This window comes from Phyllostomus hastatus, unplaced genomic scaffold (genome assembly GCF_019186645.2).
Source record: "Phyllostomus hastatus isolate PE091 unplaced genomic scaffold, TTU_PhHast_1.1 phas_contig_80, whole genome shotgun sequence".
In the NCBI taxonomy this organism is placed as follows: Eukaryota; Metazoa; Chordata; class Mammalia; order Chiroptera; family Phyllostomidae; genus Phyllostomus; species Phyllostomus hastatus.
Genome location: NW_025333960.1, coordinates 38,583,692 through 38,602,500, shown reverse-complemented (window position 1 = coordinate 38,602,500; position 18,809 = coordinate 38,583,692). Strand labels below are relative to the sequence as shown.

At 42.5% G+C, this 18,809-nt stretch overlaps 1 protein-coding gene across 1 annotated transcript in view; it reads left to right on the top strand.

The window, feature by feature from the left end:
• Window positions 1-18,809, top strand: part of SKOR2 (SKI family transcriptional corepressor 2) — a 35,185-nt gene that overhangs the window by 6,444 nt on the left and 9,932 nt on the right. Inside the window, exons 4-5 of the mRNA XM_045850388.1 lie at window positions 9,583-9,648; window positions 10,023-10,121. Of these exons, the coding sequence (XP_045706344.1) occupies window positions 9,583-9,648; window positions 10,023-10,121 (165 nt within the window). The remainder of the gene's footprint in view (window positions 1-9,582; window positions 9,649-10,022; window positions 10,122-18,809) is intronic.

Here is an 18,809-nt window from a genome sequence, read left to right as displayed (position 1 = left end):
TACATAGCTTTTCAAGAACAAGCAATGAATCATACAAAACTGTGGGATAATTTGATGTTTAAATTGTTAAATTTAAAAGTTTTTGTAGATTTCCTGAAAAAATCCAAATTCCACAGTCTGAAATCATGTCTTTTTAGGAACTTTAATTTCCTACATTGCAGTAACAGCTGACATTTATAATTCTTATAAAATGTTTAAGTTAACATTTCAACAACTGTGCCTCTCCGTTAGAAATCTAAATGTATTAGAACATACTGATTCTTTCACAGAGTTCTGGTCTTTTCCTTTTGTGCTTATTAACACATTAATATGTGTTTAAACACATATTAATTGTGTTTAAATTAGATTTGTTAGAAAGTGAATTCCTGTTCTTCCTTGGCTTCCCATTTGGATGGTTTGGCTGGTTTCACTTGAAAACCAGTTTCTCCTGGCCTTGGAAGGACGTGGGTTCCCCCACACTTAGTGACTGCAGTAAACCCTGAAAAGCCATCAGAACCCCAAGGATGATAGCCAGAGTGGATAAAAACCACCATCGTCTGATATTCAGACCAGTATACAAATGCCAAAAAGAAGGAAGTAAAAGTATAGTCAGGTGTGCTGTTCACATAAAACTTCCACAGTGCCTGGAGCTCAGAGCAGTACAGTCAATAGTTATGTTGGCCATAACACCTAGTCATACTATTGATGTGTTACGAGTCCCTTCCTCACAATAATTAATTTGATACAAATTCCCAGTGATGCTTGTTCCATATTGATTTTCCATATTACAATTTCATTCTCACATTGTTCAGAGAAATATGTAGGTAGTGGATTATATTGTATTATTATCCTGTATTAAATGGGAAATAGGTGGGGCGTGGAAGAACTGAAAACATTATAGAAATGTATAAATGGTCAAGTGGAGAATATATTTTGTTAAATTTGTCTTGGAATCTTGGGTCACAAGAACTTCATCCCATGGTTTCTTTGCTGAGCATGTGGAGATGATGTTGTAAACATCAAAATGTGTCAAGGAGTCCTGGCTGTTGTGGCTCAGTTGGCTGGAGCATCGTATGTAGCTGAAGGGTTGTGGGTTCTATTCCTGGTCAGTGCATGTGCCTAGATTGTGGGTTTGATCCCCGGTCCGGGCACATGGAGGAGGCAGGGGTTGATGTTTCACTCTCGCATTGATGTTTCCCTCTATCTTTTCTCCCCTCCCTTCCTCTCTTTATAAAAACAATGGAAAAAAATCTTCTTGAGAGGATGAAAAAAAAGCGTTAAGGAGTTTGGGTTGCCGTGTGACTTGTGTGCCTTCAGCTGTCCGCGCTGGTAGCAGAGATTAGCCGATGGCCTTCATGTTGGGTGCACAATGGAGAAAATCCCAGAGTGGGCACCCAGCTGGCTTGTGTTTTGATATGAATGTATTTACTTGTGGTCAGACTCCAAAGATCCATTTGTTTAGCAAAGCATCAAAAATCCAGATGAGCCAAAGATATTATGAAAGCTGTGGTTAGCTGCTTCGGGGTGGTAGCAGCCGGATGCTTTACCCAGAACACTCTCCTTATGAATGGAGTTACTTCTCCCCGTGTAACAGCTGTCAGCTTCCACAGGTACATGACAGCATTCATTTGGTTATTTACTCAATCACTCCCCAACTACTGCAGAATGCTTACTGCGTGCTAGGGACTCTGCTGGGCTCTGGGACTCAGAGATGGAACCAATACCAGTCCCTGCTCTCAAGTTGCTTCCAGTCAGAAGGAGGGGACAGATCAGCTGTGATGCAGCATCAATACTGTCATCCTTGTCCAAACAAAATATCCAAGAAGGCGTATATGGCCAAAGGTCCTGTAGCCAATGTTTAACTCAATCATTGCTACTGGAAAATATCGGTGTTTTATCTTGGCACATATGCAGTATAACACAAAAGAATGAAAAAGAATGAAATGTCTTTTCAAACTACCTAATAAGTCAGCTTCAGTTTTTGATTTGGATATAAATTTTCCCTCCCTTGACAATCATAAATGTAGTTTATGAAGAAATTCCTATCACCTTTCTCTAAATGAGTGAAGTTATAGACATGTCTTTAAATGATAGGTACTTGCTTTTATCAATCCCTACTATAAAATCAGTTTAGCAACCACACTTAGTTCCAGTTGACCTTTTTTTAGTTCATCATCTTAATTAAGTTTAGCCCCCCTTCAACCTTTCAGCCTTATTGGTAACTGTTACTTTTCAGCAATTTTGAAGAGATTACATTTTAAATGATTTTTTAAAAACCTCCCTGTTAATGGTTATTAACCTTACACACAGCAGATATTGTACTTCTGCATAATTAAAGAGATCGGCCAGGAAGTTTTTTCAGCATCCCATAGTCCCCAGAAGCCAGTTGAACTTTTATCTGCTCCGAGTACATTAGGTCTTCTTAAAATTAGACCCATTGCTTACAGCCAAGTAATACGGATTAGGGAAATGGTAATTTGGTCAAAATATCACCTCCTCAAGAATATAAATGGCAGCGTTTTCTTGCAATCCCAGGGTAGGTTTTGCATATCTGTTTTGAATCCCGTTAGCAAAGTTAAGTGATTTGGAATTGAATGCAGGCAGGTAGGCTGGTGAGACAGCCCAACGCTCTTGCAGGTCAAGGAAAACACGTAAGTGGAGTCATCCCCGATTTGAATCCCTTTCATTGTAGAAACGCCAGCACCATTGGACTCTGAGCTTTGCTGCATCTTGTTATATGTATAGAAGTTTTAAAATCAATTTGATTTTCACTGGTATGATTCTCTAGTGTACTTAATATGCTGTGGATGGATTTCTGAGAAGAGTAAGAAGCAGTTACACTTCTCATGAATATATAGCGGATGAGGCACTCTGATTTATTATTCCATTCTATTTTAGAATATGCTCATGATTTAAAAAAAAATAAAGGTAAAGAAGAAGAAAAGTTCTAAAAAGCATAGACTAGTGGATCTCTAAGTTTTAATTCTCCCACTAGATGACTTTGGGCAAGCCCTTTAACTATGCTGTGCCTCAATTTATTCACCTGTAAAATTTGATAATACCTCCCACCACTAAAGTACTATTGACATTTTTATGAACAAAGAATTTCAAGGTCTTGCAATATATGTATTTGAAATTAAATAATCTTCACATTTCAAATATCAGTTTCTTTTTATTTATGAAAAAGTCCCTTCTTTTGATTTTAAAATTTTTATATGAAACTCAGGGAAATGAAAGATGATGAAAAACTCTCCAGGAAATAAAAATTAAATAGCATGGATTGACAACAGAAGTTCTAAAACTCAAGAAAATTCTAAATGAACTCAAGATTCACTAATCAAAGATATTTATATACTTAGTCAAGAAGCAATGCATATGCAACAATAAATTTTGATCATGAACTATAAAGTTTGCTGTAATTTTTAGTTGACTATAACCTCATTAGTATTAATTTTGCTCTCGTTCCATTTTTACTTTTTGCCAACAGAGTTAATATTTAGTTATTTCATTCTCCAGCCCACCCTCTCAAGTGGTACTGATTTTTTTTTCTCTTCTGTTTTGTGACCTTGCCAAAGTGCCAAGTGTCATAGGGGAAGAGTTTAATGTACAACTTAACACCAAGGAATTAGCAGAAGTCCAAGTCCCACTGATAGAGAAAAAAATTATTTAACCTGGTTTTTCTGTGTAATTGATTTTTTAATGTCTTAATGCAAAGTATTCCTAAAAACCTCTAAACCATAAGCTGTGCTGAATTTTAGTCATTGTGAAATGTCCTAGTTATACTAACTGTAGATTAACTTTGACTCCATCCAAATTTAAGATAGACTGTTAGGGAAAGAGAAAGTAAAAATTCCAGAAAGTCTAAATGAAGGCCAGATCATACAACTAAGATTCATTATTAAAATTCAGAGTTTATTTAGGAATTCAATGTTACAAACGGAATCTCTGTTCAACAGGGGCCAGGCCCTGGGCAGAGGCTGCTGGGAGAGGAGAGGGCAGGACAGTGCATTGGGGATTATGGGCAGAGACTATAGAATGACTGGCAGCTCATACCTTTCCTTTCAGGGTCTGCTCACCTGCTCTGAGTACATTAGGCAGCATAGGAGTCCCCCCGCCCCCCTCTATCTATGGAAACATCTGAATGTTTGACTGAAAGTTGTTATTCTTCATCCCAATGTTAGAGTACATGTGTATCTCATATACAGACACAGCCCCAAACCAAAACCATTCTATTGACTAAATTTATCCTTCAGTATGCAATTAAATAGCATGCTTTCTCTTTATAAATGGAAATGTTTTCTCTAAATGTTTCCATCAAGTGTTGTCAACAGCAGTGCTGGGGTAACACAGAGGACCTTCCGGTGATAAGCAATTTGCTAGCCCCTGGTGCTGCTGGCTGGGCAGTGCCTCTGAGTGCTGGTTGTAAGCTAAGGGGGGATTTAATCGGGCAACAGTGAAGACAAGGAGTAGGAGACCAAGTGGGGATGAAAGGAGAAGGAAGAAGAGAGAATGTATTTCCATAGGGGTAGATGGATGCCAAAGTTTTTATTCTTTATCCATATTTCATATCGCACACTATGCACTTAGTATACCCTATACACATCCAGGTACAATTTTTAAGAGATCTTATGTATTGAATTCGTGTTTAGCTGGAGAACAGTAATATCCATTTCATCTGCTTTTCCTCCTGCCCTGTGACCACCACCAACAGAACAGGTAATCTGGTCTACCCATTTGGCTCTTAAAATTAAATGAGCTCTACAAATGGCAGGCATTTTCTTCTGTTGGAGACAATGGCAGACATATTCATTAATATGTTCATGCCCTGGTTAAAATTCAGTTCTATGGTTTTGTTTATCTCTGAAGAAATTTAAGAATGTCAGAGAGGAATAAAAATGGAAACATCACACACTTCCCCAGTAAACTGAAAATATAGAGTGAGCCTTAGAATACTCAAATGGGTGAAAGTGTGCCTTTTCATTCATTGGAATGAGTTAGTGCTTAAAGACCCCTTATGCCCATGGAGGATTTACAGTAGCATTCGTGTGCATTTCTTTCACAAAGCAGATTGAAGTAAGTGCAAGTGGGTATTTGTGGAGAGTATCTGTGCCCCTCCTGGGGTAGAGGTGATGGGGGTTTCCTGAAGGGCAGGGCTAAACTTGATTTGTTAAGACACCAGGCTCTCAGGCACAGTGCAAAGTGGCAGAGGAGAGACAATCCGCACCTGGAACTTCAGCCCAGGAGAAAGTGACTTTGCAGAAGTTGGGAAAGGCTTCACAGAAGCGAAGAGACTGGGGTGGCATTCTGATTTGGGATGGAGGGGGAGCAGAGGAGTGTGGGCACCTTAGGCAAGAGAAGCAATGTAAGGTAGAGCCAGCAGATATGAGAAGTGAAGGCCCAGCTAGAGTAAAGGGTCTGTGTTTGGTGATAGACAGAGAAAGTTTGGTTCAGTCAATGGGACGAGGTTCTAAGAGAAGCTGGAGGCTCCGGGGTGGGGGGCGGAATGTAGAGCGGATTCTGTGGTGCGGACCAGGGGAGCCAATACTCGTCCTTGAGCAGAGGTGTGCGTGATATCTAAGAGAAAATCATTACCTTCGTGCTTTGAAAAGTGGTGTCAATGAATCTATTGTGGGTTTTTTTTTGGGGGGGGGTCCTCCCCACTTCAGATACTCCAGTCTCCTCATTTGACATTTACTGCTGGTGTCTGCTTCAGTTGGCATATTCTCACATCCATCGCTCTTGTACTTGCGGTTTCCGATGGCTGTGTCAGGGCAGAAACGAGGCTGTGGTAGAACATTCGCCTGGAAAATGGGACCACCTGGTGCTGGAGGACGCCAGAGGGGACCAGGGAAGCAGGCACTATGGGACTCCTGGTTCTCTGGCCTGTACCACAGAGAAGCTAGCAGAGATGCAGTTTCTCCAGTGTGACGTGTTGCTGCCCCTCCCCTCCAGGGCGAGCAGGATTGGCAGGCAGTGAGGCAGGTCCCATTGAACTGGACCTGAGAACATGCGCACCTGTGGTGCAGACACAGCCCCGAGCAGACGCTTCTGGTCACAGCAGTCCACAGGACGCATTTTAGGCTGTGATTATCCACCACTCTCCAACTGTAAGCCATCCAACTGTCTTCCTTCGCAGTCTGGCTTAAGATATATTTTCAACCAGACTTCTAAGAAAGAGGTTCCACCCAAGTTATAATTTTCTCTCCCATAACCCTTCACAGATAAGATCACAATGCCCCTCCACCCTACCTCTTTGTAACTTTTTTAAAGGGGGAATGTAGTGAGAAGAAAAGGAAGCATTTTAATTTTTGGATGTCTCCAAAGCCATTCTTTAATTTTAAAAAAGTAAAATGCATTTAACCCGATGGAATTTGTATAAAAATTGGAAGCTCATTGTCAGTGAAATCTCATTTATTTAATCTAGTATTAGACTGCCTTTTTTGTTAACCAGATGGAAAACATTAGCAGTAATAGTGAACAAACATGTCCGGGCTCCCAGAGGTCATTTTTAACCACCATTAACAATCTGGGTTTTACAGATTAGTAATATACAAGAGGCAACAGTCCAGATACACAAAAGGCAGCTGAGTGTCTGCACTGCTTCTTTACCTAGCATGTAACTATTTTTAAAAACCTTTTGCATGTGAAGCACTCAGATGTAAGCTCAAAGTCGGCAGATTTTACCCAGAATTGGAGTAAAATGTCTCTTTGAAATAGATACTGATGTAAAATATTAATAAAACCTCCACAAGCTGATGAAAAGAAAAGCTCATTATTAATGTCATCAGTAGATTTGCCTATGGTTAATGTAGTTTCCATTTACCAGCCGTTCGTTTAATGGTTTCATCCCTCTGTAAGCCTTCTAATTGTGAAGCGGGAAAGAAATGCATTTGAACATATTATAGTTTAATTTTTAAATTTAATTATCTAATTGAAATGTAATATAAGATAAACAATCCACAAAATACACCATTGCAACAAACAGAGTCTGGTCTAAAAATGTGAAAAGGACTTGGCTCCTAAAGCTGCCTATCCAGAAACAAACTCTCTCGTTTAAATTGAGTTTTGAGTGGTGGGGGAAGGAGGAGAAGAGTGAACTTTTATTATGCCCTGTAACTGGATGTAGAGGCCTGTGCACTCTTGTTTCCCTTCTTGTTCAGACTCCATGTTGTGTGAGTATGAAACACCTACCCATTTAGCTGGTTACCTGAGACTAGAGCAAACATAGTCAGTACTGCAGATCATATGCCTTTATCTTCACTTCAAAATACCGTTATTTCTGGTTTGCATATTTATGGTTTGTTATCCAGCTTCATGTTACTCTTCTTTTGGATACTGGTATTTTATAGAAATTAAGTTGAGGTCTATATTCACAATGGTTCACAGATATTTTCTCATTATTTTTTAAAGATTTTATTTATTTATTTTTAGAGAGAGGGGAGGGGAGGGAGAAAGAGAGGGAGAGAGAAATATCAATGTGTGGTTGCCCCTCACATACCCTCTACTGGGGACCTGGCTGGCAACCCAGGCATGTGCCCTGACTGGGAATTAAACCGATGACCCTTTGGTTCACAGGCCAGCACTCAATGCACTGAGCCACACCAGCCAGGGCTCATTATTTTATTAGATCGAGAAGAAAGCCAAAGTATGAATGTTCAAAAGCCTATAGAGGGGTCATATCCAGGATGAGAATGGGAATGAGTCTGTGTAAATATGACCTTGGTAGTAGAGAAAACACCTGCCTTTAAGGACCTTATGGACACCAAAGACATTCTTGGCCTAACGATGGGGAACAGCGAAGCACCTTCTCGTAACTATGCACAGATGGAGGTATATTTGCATATATTATATTTACATGTATGTATTTATGTATACACACCTACACACACACACACACACACACACACACCCCTAAACACACATATCCCCAACAGCATTCGGGTGGGATGCAGAATCACAATTTACAATATCATGTTAAGGATTTTCCTGTCTGTCCTTGATACCGTCCTGTCTTGCTACTGCTTTGGGGAGAAATTCTGTCTCCCTCTTTGCAGGACTTTTTACCTTGACAGTGATATCTCCCCGTATTCCTCTAAGTGCCTGGGGCCATTACATTCTATTTCTTGCTGAGGAAGGGAAATGCATGATTTTTGAGGAAAGAATTGAAATGATCCATTTAGGCCTGTGCTATAATTTAGGGTTTACAACTTCCTGGGGTTCCTTTCTGTGACAACGGAAAACACTTTATTCAATACCTGTTATGGGTGCCCCACTGTGCTGGGCATGGCCATGCAAAAAAGCCAGAGCCCGACCTCCAAGTAGTGCGCCACCAAGTGGGTGAGGTAGGGAAGTAAGCAAACGGCTCCAGGGACACAGAGAGAGCTAATTTGGGGGGTGGAGGGTGGTTCAAGTCAGTGAGACCTCAGAGCACTTTTGTCTGTACTGCACACCTCTTTGGAAAGCTTATTACATTGCATGGACAGTTATGGATGACAAACTGAAAATTTTTTTTAAATTGAGAATGTCCTTGAATTAAGTTTTTTTCTTTTTTTTAAAGATTGATTGATTGATTGATTGATTTTTAGAGAGGGGAGGGAGGGAGAAAGAGAGAGAGAAACATGAATGTGCGGTTGCTGGGAGCCGTGGCCTGCAACCCTGGCATGTGCCCTGGCTGGGAATCGAACCTGCGATACTTTGGTTCACAGCCCGTGCTCAATCCACTGAGCTACGCCAGCCAGGGCTGACAAACTGAAATTTAAAAACAATTCTGGCTAGCTGAGTGACTGGATTTCTTTGGTTAATTTATGTTTTCTGGATTATGTAGACTGAATTTATGAGTGTAGGTAAATCCATTTTGTTAGCCTGCCAGCATTGTAGGTAGCACATAAGGAAAATGGGTAAGAAAAACAATCTGACCTTTATCCCCCGATATAGTTTTTATTGGTTAAAGCCAAGTAGTTAAGAAAGTATCATCAAGCATGTGAATATCACAAAGTAATATAACTATTCCACATCTCTGTTTTAGGTTGTTTTTAAAAACAAACAAACTATCACTTATTAGGAAATTGCTCCAGGCTCGGAAATTCTCTCCCAAGGACAACTAAAGCCTCCTCCCACCTCTGTCTCACTGCCCCAAATTTGGGCAGCTCAAGGTGGCCGCAGGCTTCTGCTTCCACCGGCCTGAGGGCCTTCCAACAGTCCGCAGTAGACTTCTTCACTTCTGAAAGGAGAGGGACTCAGATCAGATTTCTTCCAGAAATGTTGACTGCTCAACCTCCTCTCTTGCCCACTCTGGCAATTCCCTCTGATGGAAAGGAGGGACAGTGGCGGGGGCTGGGGGGCGGGCCGACCTCAGGAACCCGCTGTCACGGAGCTGTCATCACAGGCTCCACAGACGGCGCCCTCCCTCTCTCGAGCTCCCGCCACGCTTCTGGGGAGTTGTACACGAGCGAACGAGGACATTTGGTTCTGAGGACTTCCACTCTTTCGTTATAGCAAATTATGAGCTCTTTTGTAGGTGTTAAAAGAGAGTGAAGAGAAAAACCTTCAGAAAATAGCCTACACAAAACTAATGATTTTTTCCTCCTTTCTTTTTTTTTTAAGGTGAACACACGCAAGAAACAAATTCACCTCATTCACTCAAAAAGGACGTAGAAAATATGGGGAAAGGTAAGAAAAGTTTTAACTCTGTGGAACTTAGCTTTAAAAGGCTATAGAGATAATAGGAGGATATTTTTGTTCTACACCATATTTTAAGCTTGACAAGCAACATATGAATAATATATGGACCATTGGGTGGATATAATTGAGATTAATGCATACTTATCAATCAATACATGACACTGTAATATAATACTTTAAAATAATATATTACATTGATTTATATTCATGGATTTCTGCACAAAATCTATCCTATGTCCATGCAACACTTTTTAAACTGGTAAAATATTTCTTCTTATAATAACAAATTGCCATATATAACAGTTCTCTGGAGAGTTATTTGTAAAGATTAGTAAAATGACTCTTCTTTCTCCCTTTATTAGAAGAACTTCAGAAGGTTTTATTTGAACAAATAGATTTACGAAGACGACTAGAACAAGAATTCCAAGTGTTAAAAGGAAATACGTCTTTCCCAGTATTCAGTAAGAAATCATTTTTATTTCATTGCATTGTGATATGTGATGACGTTTCCATTATTAGGCTAAAGAGCATGCTTCTGAGGATTAAGGGGCTGTGTAAAGCACCACTCTGTCTCCCTGTGATCTCTGTCTAAATATTAGGGAATCTTAGTCTGTTATTTATTCTTTGAATCAGCTCACAGATGGAATTTCCTAGAAGAACCTTTGGTATTTATTGTACTGGGACATATGTATCAGTGAGTATGTATGGTGTGTGTACATAAGTATTCTGAAGTATTTAGAGTGTATATATTTTTAAAAGAACTACTCATGTATTTTTATTTTCTAAGATAGAAAAGAACAATTACGTTTTAGCCTCAGATCACGCTGGCTGGAGAGCTGCTTGGTGCTTGCAATACATATAAATATGAAGATTTAACATTTAACAGTTCACCGTATACATATTTGTTTTATTGATTGAAATTAGTATATTTTTAGTAGTTTTGGATTCTCCCTCCATATTTAATGTTAAAATTCCATTCCAACTCCAGTGGCAGGAGATATTGCAGCATAAAATCTCTTGGTTCTACTGCTGGAATCCTGGAATTTCAGGCTTAATGTGGGTGTCCAGATTTCTAAAATTCGCCAGCCCTGGTCTAGGTCACATTTGGACACATGTATCAAGCATAGTGTCTTTTCAACCTTGGTCATAGCTCTCTCTCCAGAGGAACTAGGAAAGAAAATATATGTAAACTTACATTTTGAATCATATAAATTCAATATTATTTTTTCTGGGATGCTTTTTCAGCATGTCAACATGCCCCTTGTTTATTAATCTGGACATCACAGAACACACGCCTGCAATTCCTGTGCCAGAGCCATAGACCAGCATCTGGAAAAAGATTTTTCAGTAATTGTGACCATTTTAATAATGTCAGCATGAAGGTCTGCCTTCCCCAGGGCCTCTCCAATGTCATCAGCAGCACCACTGAAAGCTGCACCCCCTTGAGTAGCGTTTTTGAGCCGCCCCAGGTCCCTGGTAGCATGTCAAACTGACTTCCACTAGAACACGTAGGCAGCAGAAGCAAAGAAGTTGCATGACAGAAAGACCTCAGACTGCAAGAAGTACCAGGGTCTGCCAAGTGTACGATCTCTTAGTACCCTCGCGGGAGGTTTAGAGCTCATCATGGTGGGTGCTTCAGTGCTCCGGTATTTTGAACTTGAAGAATGCCTGCTGGGGCTTAGAAGGAGATCGAATGGAGGAGAGTGCCCAGCAGCTTTTGATAGTGTACTAGGGACACATGACCTTTGGAGCTTTGAGAAAAAGAGAAACTTTAAAACTATCTTTGAAACCTTCAAAAGCAGATGCTTCCAAAGGATCCAGGGTTCTCTAGCTTCTAAAACCGTATCTCAAGAAAGGCTCCACCGTTCCTTGCCGAACTGAGCACACATGGAATGATTAGCCTCCCCTGTACGCTGATGTTGATCTGATCGTCAGGTTTGCGAGTCCCCGCTGTTAGGTCCAGCAGAGCAGGCTGAAGGCCCACTGAAGCCCCCTCGTGCCCCTTACCTCCCGTGAAGCCAGTGTAGCCATCATTTATGCCACTAATACAAGCAAACTAATCATCTGAACAAATTAATTTATCATCATTTATACATTTTCCTCATTAACTTCTCTGTTATATACAACATGTCCATGTTTCTGGTTGTGGTTTTTTAAGTTAGAATGTTATGGTTTTGATTCAGGTGTGTCATTCAGCCTTTTGCTCTGAATTAAAATGAATCCACATACACGAAACACTTTAATTAAACAACAACAAAAATTTTCCCTCTTTTTATCTGCAGCGTACGCCACTGACCAAGGAAGTGGTATGTGTGTGCCCATGTTTGAATAATGCGTGGTTTAGACACACCACAAAGAGGCAGTTAATTTCACACCAACGACATAGCAAATGCACATCACAGGCTGGTTAACTAAACGTGAGAGGCTGTGAGGACGGCAGGCAGACTTAGATTTACTCGGACGAAAAGGGGGAAACAGAACTGTGTGCAGCTGTATGGGAAGAAAGCAGAGAGGAGTCCCAGCCAGAGTTTTGTAGAGCTTTGTACCAGGAGGTGGACACACACTCACAGCCACAGCACCTGCAGTCCAGTTCACGCAGGACACTGGGGACCTGGGCTAAGCCACTGCATGTGACAGTTAGGAATCCAGGCTCAAAAATCATTCGGCCACAGTGGTTTCAGGAAGGGGCTCTGCAACACCCTGGTTGCAGGACCTTGGAAGCTATGAAAGGGGCTAGATAATTCCTGTCCCACAGGAAGACGAGAGGGTAAATGGGAGGACCCACGTGAAGGGCTTCGCTCATCCCTAGTGCAGATAAGTGCCTAGTTATGTCAGCTGCCATGCTGACGGGGACAACCAAGCAGGAGGAGGAAGAGCGTATTGGCATTGAACTCTAGAAAAGCATTTCTAAAATACATCCAGATTTCTGAGCTTCTCTTGGGATTCTTGTAGTGAGTGAGGGTTAATGAGGACCAAAGAGATGAATAAAGGTAAGGATAAAGATTACAGGAAGGAGGAGGAGAAAGAGCAGGAGGAAGAAGGAGGAGGAGGAGAAAGCAAGCCTGTATATTTGGAGGGGGCAGAAATTGAGAGGAGGAGAAAGAACAAGCAATCTCTCTCTTTGCTGGGACGGAGGTTTCCAGAGCTGCTCTCTATAAATACTCTGCAAAATCCCGGCGGGGAAATACAGGGAAGAGGACAGAAGGGCAGGAACTAAAATGGCAGGGCCAGGCAACCATTTCCCATTAGGGCAGAGTTGGAGAAGCGCGGTGGTTAGTAGCAAGGGCCCCGGATTTGGACTAAGTGCTAACCTTAGGCTCCTTCACAGCTCTAAAACGACGCGACTACCTACCTCGTGGGGTTGCTGACAGGACTGCATGAGTGAAACGTACAAAGTGTTTATTTAGCACAGTGACTGCTCCCTAGTAGCGTGAGCTGTTGCTACCATATAAAGTTTGATACTTGGAATGCTGCAGGGACTTTATGGTAAACCAGCTGATACCAGAAGCCAGAACTTCTGGAGATTTATTGGGCTGTAGTTAGTGAGGCTGGAACAGGTGGTGGAACTTGGTCAGATACCAGACAATGCGTTCAGCTGGCAAACTGGGTAGGACATGAGCCGAGAGGTCGGGAGGGCATTGTAAGGAAAGGTGGGAGAAATGTAATCGAGACTTGGGTGGAAATATGGAAGTAAGTGTTTGGAGGAAATGGAAGAGGAAGCAGTCACCCTTACCAAGGTCAGTTTCTGATGACAGTGAGACAGGTGTCAGTCACATGTTCTGCAATGATAGTCACATTTAGATGGACAGGAGTGAATGGTTAGAGACCCTGCCCCCAAAAGGCCACCATGGCAACTCCCCCGCCAGTGACTGGGTGGGTGACGTTCCCAGCTGTAAACCCAGAAGCCATTTTTTAAAAGATTTTATTTATTTATTTTTAGAGAGGGAAGGGAGGGAGAGAGAGAGAGAGAAACATCAATGTGCGGTTGCTGGGAGTTATGGCCTGCAACCCAGGTATGTACCCTGGCTGGGAATCGAACCTGGGACACTTTGGTTCCCGGCCTGCGCTCAATCCACTGAGCTACGCCAGCCAGGGCTAACCCAGAAGTCATTTTTGCCACTATGCTGTGCCCTCCTCCCCTAGCGAATTCGTCTCTTCTTCCTTCCTTCTCCACGTCACCCTTCCTATACTGTAGCAATTTCTCTTTGCTATAGTCTTCCATTCATTTCATTCTCTTCCCACCAGCCTTCAGCATAACCTTGGAGTCTAACCCTGAACCTGGGACCTGCTGAAGGGTTGCTGGATGGGGTTCCGAATGGAGAAGGCCCTCCCTCCCCCGCTCCTATGTCGCTGCAGTGGGTCCTCACCTCCCTCCCCAACTGCAGCCCTTTCTGCTCTCTACCATTAGCCCAGTTTTCCTGAACCTTTGCCTTTGGCTCCAAGTCTTCCATTCAAGAAGCTATAGTGATTCCCTATTGCTGATTATATTGTACCTAATTCAACTCTCGATTTTCAAAACCTCCGTAATGGGCCCACCCTGCCTGTCCAGTCTTATTTCCACTTCTCCCCCTGCTCAACTCCAGTTGGCCTGCAGACTGTGCTCTCCCTCACTTTCCACCTCGGCACGCTGGGATTCTCTAGTCTGGAATACCTTCCCTCGTCTAGGTCCTCCTCATCGTTTGGGACACAGTTCAAGTTCCGCCCCATCCGGGGAGCCTTCCCACTTCTGCAGCAGGCACTCTTTGCTGCAGTCCTGTTTGTTATTGTTAGTTCCGTGGGTGTTTTATGTTGCCTTCTCTCTGATTGTCTCACACATGCTACCCTGTGGCACCCCCCAGCCATGTAAATAGGTTCAGGAGTGGATGTTCTGTCGCTGCCCACACAGTGCCCAGCATATTGTGAGCATGTAACACACTCTTAGTAAATGGTTGATAGAAATTTTGGCATCATATTCAAAGAGATTAAAACTGACAACGAAGGATGAGCTTGGATCACTGAAATCTGTTGTATAAGGAGATTAGCGAGGGCTCGAGGGTTCAGTCCTTGGATTTGCAGGTCTGATGACAAATTCGTGGCACTGGAGCAAGCTGAGTAGAAAGGCCAGTTGGTCATGACAGGAATGGCCTAATGACTTGAGCTTTAGAAAAAACTTAAGTAGTAGATTTTGACAATGATATCATCATAGATTCTCATAAAGAATTACTCTTCCAAGTTTCTGATAAGGTTACTTCATATTAAAAACAAACTACGTTTCGTCTACTTAAATATGCTTATCCCATCTTTCTCCTGTGGCTATCACTGGATTCATTCTCTCTTCAGTGGTTTCCGGCCTTCCTCTCTCTTTTTGTAGCATCCTCTGGAGGAGGGAAGATGGCAGACTTCCAAACACTGCACAGATCACAAGTCTCAGTCGTTGTTTAAAAGCAATGACAACAAAACGAAGACAATGTAAACAAAATGAGCCCCAAAGCCTATGGCTTGATGGGTAGGATCTCCTGGGGAAACCAGATGTACTGTGTGGGTTTTGTTTCTGGTCCCAGGAATGTAGGCTGCATACTTTTTATTGCTGTTTGGAAAAGGCTTTGGCTTTTCAAACTGTGCACGTTTGCAGGGCGCAGCCCCTGCCCTGTGCTCGCCGGCAGACTGAGCCCCAGCGCTTTCTCTCCGCTCCCTCCTTTCCTGCCGGTGGTTTCTAAAAATAGTTGGGTTTTAAGTGATTCCCATTAGAGAAATTGGCTTAATGATTTTTTCATCTCCAGTTAAATCGCGCCTTCATCAACCTTTAGAACATGGCAAAAATTTTAGTTTCTTCCCGTTTGAAAATTAACAGTCTCTTTCATTCAAAAAGTAGGCCCATGCTCGTTGCAGAAAATCTTAACTGTACAGAAATACAAACAAAAGGAAAAATTCATCCATAGTTTTATCACTTAGAGATAACCAGTGTTAACATTTTGGAGCGTCAACCTTTTTAATGCATGTTACATTTTTTTCTTTAACAAAATGAAATATTGTACACACAGTTTTGGACCTTCATGTTTTCACCTAATGTGAGCCTCTTGCATTATCACACAGCAGTCAGAAATGAACTCTTATGTTGGACCTTAAAGATTATCTAAGGTTAGATGATGGACGACGTAACTAAATCTTTACACATATGTATGTTTATCTCCTTAAGATAAACAAAAAAAAAGCAGTGTGAAAGAATATGAACTTTTTAAAGCTCTTGATACATAATGTCAAGTTGCTCTCCAGAAAGGCTGTGCTAATTTATGCTCCTGTCCTTGGAATAGCACATATCTCTTAATTTTTGTTAAATGGAAAAAAATGGTATCTCATATTATTTCCTTTTCTTTCATTGCCAGGGGTGCGGAGCACTTTGCGCATGTCTATCATCCATTTGTATTTTTTTATGAAAGCTCATTATATTCTCTCCTTATGTTTTTTTTAAACATTTTATTTATTAATTTTTTTAGAGAAAGGGGAAAGGAAGGAGAAAGAGAGGAAGAGAAACATCAATGTGTGGTTGCCTCTTGTTTGCCCCCTACTGGGGACCTGGCCCCCAACCCAGGCATGTGCCCTGACTGGGAATCGAACCAGTGACCCTTTAGTTTGCAGCCAGAACTCACTCCACTGAGTTACACCAGCCAGGCTCCTAATGTTCCCTTTGAGGTGTTCATTTTCCTATTGATTTATATGAACTCTTTATATACTAAAACATTAATTCCTTGGCATGTTGTGAATATTCTTTTGTTTTAAATTTTGACTATGGTGTTTTGTGTTTTGAGAGTTTAATTTGTAGTTTATTGTCATACCAAGTTTTACGTATTTTTAAAACCAAATATATCAATCTTTCCCTTTTTGGTTTTTGTCCTTAATGCCCTTCCCCACCCCAGTCTTATAAAATATTCACCATTTTTTCTAATACTTTAGTGGCTTCATTTTTTTTCATTTTTTAAAAGATTTTATTTATTTATATTTAGAGAGGGAAGGAAGGGGGAGAGAGAGAGAGAGAGAGAAACATCAATGTGCGGTTGCTGGGGGTCAGGGCCTGCAACCCAGGCATGTGCCCTGACTGGGAATTGAACCTGCGATGCTTTGGTTCTCAGCCTGCGCTCAATCCACTGAGCTACACCAGCCAGGGCTATTTTTTTTTTCATTTTAACTTAAATAATTATATTAAGTTTGCCCTGATAAAGCAAGAGCATGAGTTAAATAAGGACCAGTCATCACCATTTCACTCTGAACTGTCCTAATCCTCTTCTGGAATCCAGGGACGTGGCCCCACCAGTCAGCTTCAGGCGGCCCCTCATTCCTCATTCACCTCAGTTCACTACCGTGTTCAGAGGCACCTCAGAACCCTAGAGGGACTCAAGGACCTAACCTGTGGAGGCTCAGAGGACAGTTCTCCCCTTCACAGAGGGGGACCTGCTTCGAGATGGGCTCTGGTGTCTGGGAAACACACTGACTTTGCTGGAAGCATCTGGGCCCCGGGCACAGGGCCAGTGGCGTCTGAACCAGGGCAGTGTGCAGAGTGCTGGTTCCCTGTCGCCCGACCCGCGACAGCATCCTGAGTGGTGGGGCGGGTGCCAGCCCCTCAGAGAGTGCCCCACCCCTCACTGGTGTCAGTGTAAGTCGCAGTCACCCACTCCCGCAAGCCCAGTACGGGAAAGACAGAACTGGGTGCTTGGGGCCCTACCCAACAGTTTACTTTGTCCCCAAATCGTTAAGCACTGGAGCCGGAAAGGACCTACAGAGCACGTGGTTCCACACCCTTGTCTGTCCACACAAAGGCCTGCGCCCCCACAGTGGGGTAGTTACATGGCAGAACCCAGGCCTTCTGGGGGTACTTCAGTGCTCTTTCCACCCCTCGTTTGTTAACTACCCCCTGCCATGTGCCGAGCAAGCACTGTGGTGGGCTTTGGAATTTTTACGTGTCTCAAAGTAACCTTACTGCCCTCCAAGAATTCACTGGTTAGCTGGGAGACAGATGTAGAACAACCAATCACAGTATATACTATAATATATATTATGGGTGCATTAACAGAGATATGTACAGAGTATTAGAGGAATACAGAAAGGATGACTAATTCTGGCAGGAGGGAGCAGGGGAGTCAGAATTTTCTGGAAGTGATGGCATTTCAGCTGGACTTTACAGAAACGGGAGCTGTTTGCTGTAAGGGCAAGGCCACAGCAGCGGCAAACAGAAAGAGGCTGGAAGAACAAGGCGTGTGGGGACTGGAGAGTGGCTGGAGGGTGAGGGGCCACAGGAGTTCCCACTGCCCGCTTTGCCGCAGGCAGCTGAACCGATGGCTGTCCCCCACCCTCCTCCCGTTTCATTGCGTGGAAGGCTGTTCTCCACATCTCTGCTGAAGCATTTCCTCCCCCTTCACACCCAGGGGGATGAGGGCTTCTCCCTTAACCATCGCATTCGACCACAAACTTAGCTGTAAAACAGCACCTTTCCCATTGAATTCAGAGGTAAAAGGAAGCATTGGGTCTTTTTAAAAAAATAAATCATAAAGGAACTGTGGAGATGATAAAAATATCAATGGTGGCCAAAAGTGGAATGGAGAAGAGGGGTGAGTAGGACGAGCACAGAGGGTTTCAGGGCAGTGAGACTCTCTGTCTGACACGACAGTGCTGGCCGCATGCATTCTACATTTGTCCACACCCTTCGAGGGTGCGGCACCCAGAACGAACGCTCATGGGGACTCTGGACTTTGGGGGATTGTGATGTGTCGATGTAGGGTCGTCCCTGACACCACATGTACCACTCCGATGGGTGGTGTTGGTCACTGGGGAGACTGTGGTGGGGGGGGGGGACAGGAGTAGATGGGAAATTTCTGTACCCGGCCCCTAATTCTGTTGTGAACCTAATACTGCTCTTTTAAAAGTCTTTAAAAATAAATAACTAAGAGATAGATAGACAGATAGATAGATAATGTGTTTGAGGTTGGGGGAAGGAATACAAATCGCATAGAAACGTAGAAGTCAATAACATAAAAAAGAACAATGTTGTTAATGTCTAAGTGCCCAGCATCTCACGAGTAGTAAAGGATTTATTATCCTGAAAGCACTGGAAAGCCATCACCTCATTCTCCAGCAGGAGAATGAGGGGGATTTGGAGAAGGCAGGACAGCAGGCCAGAT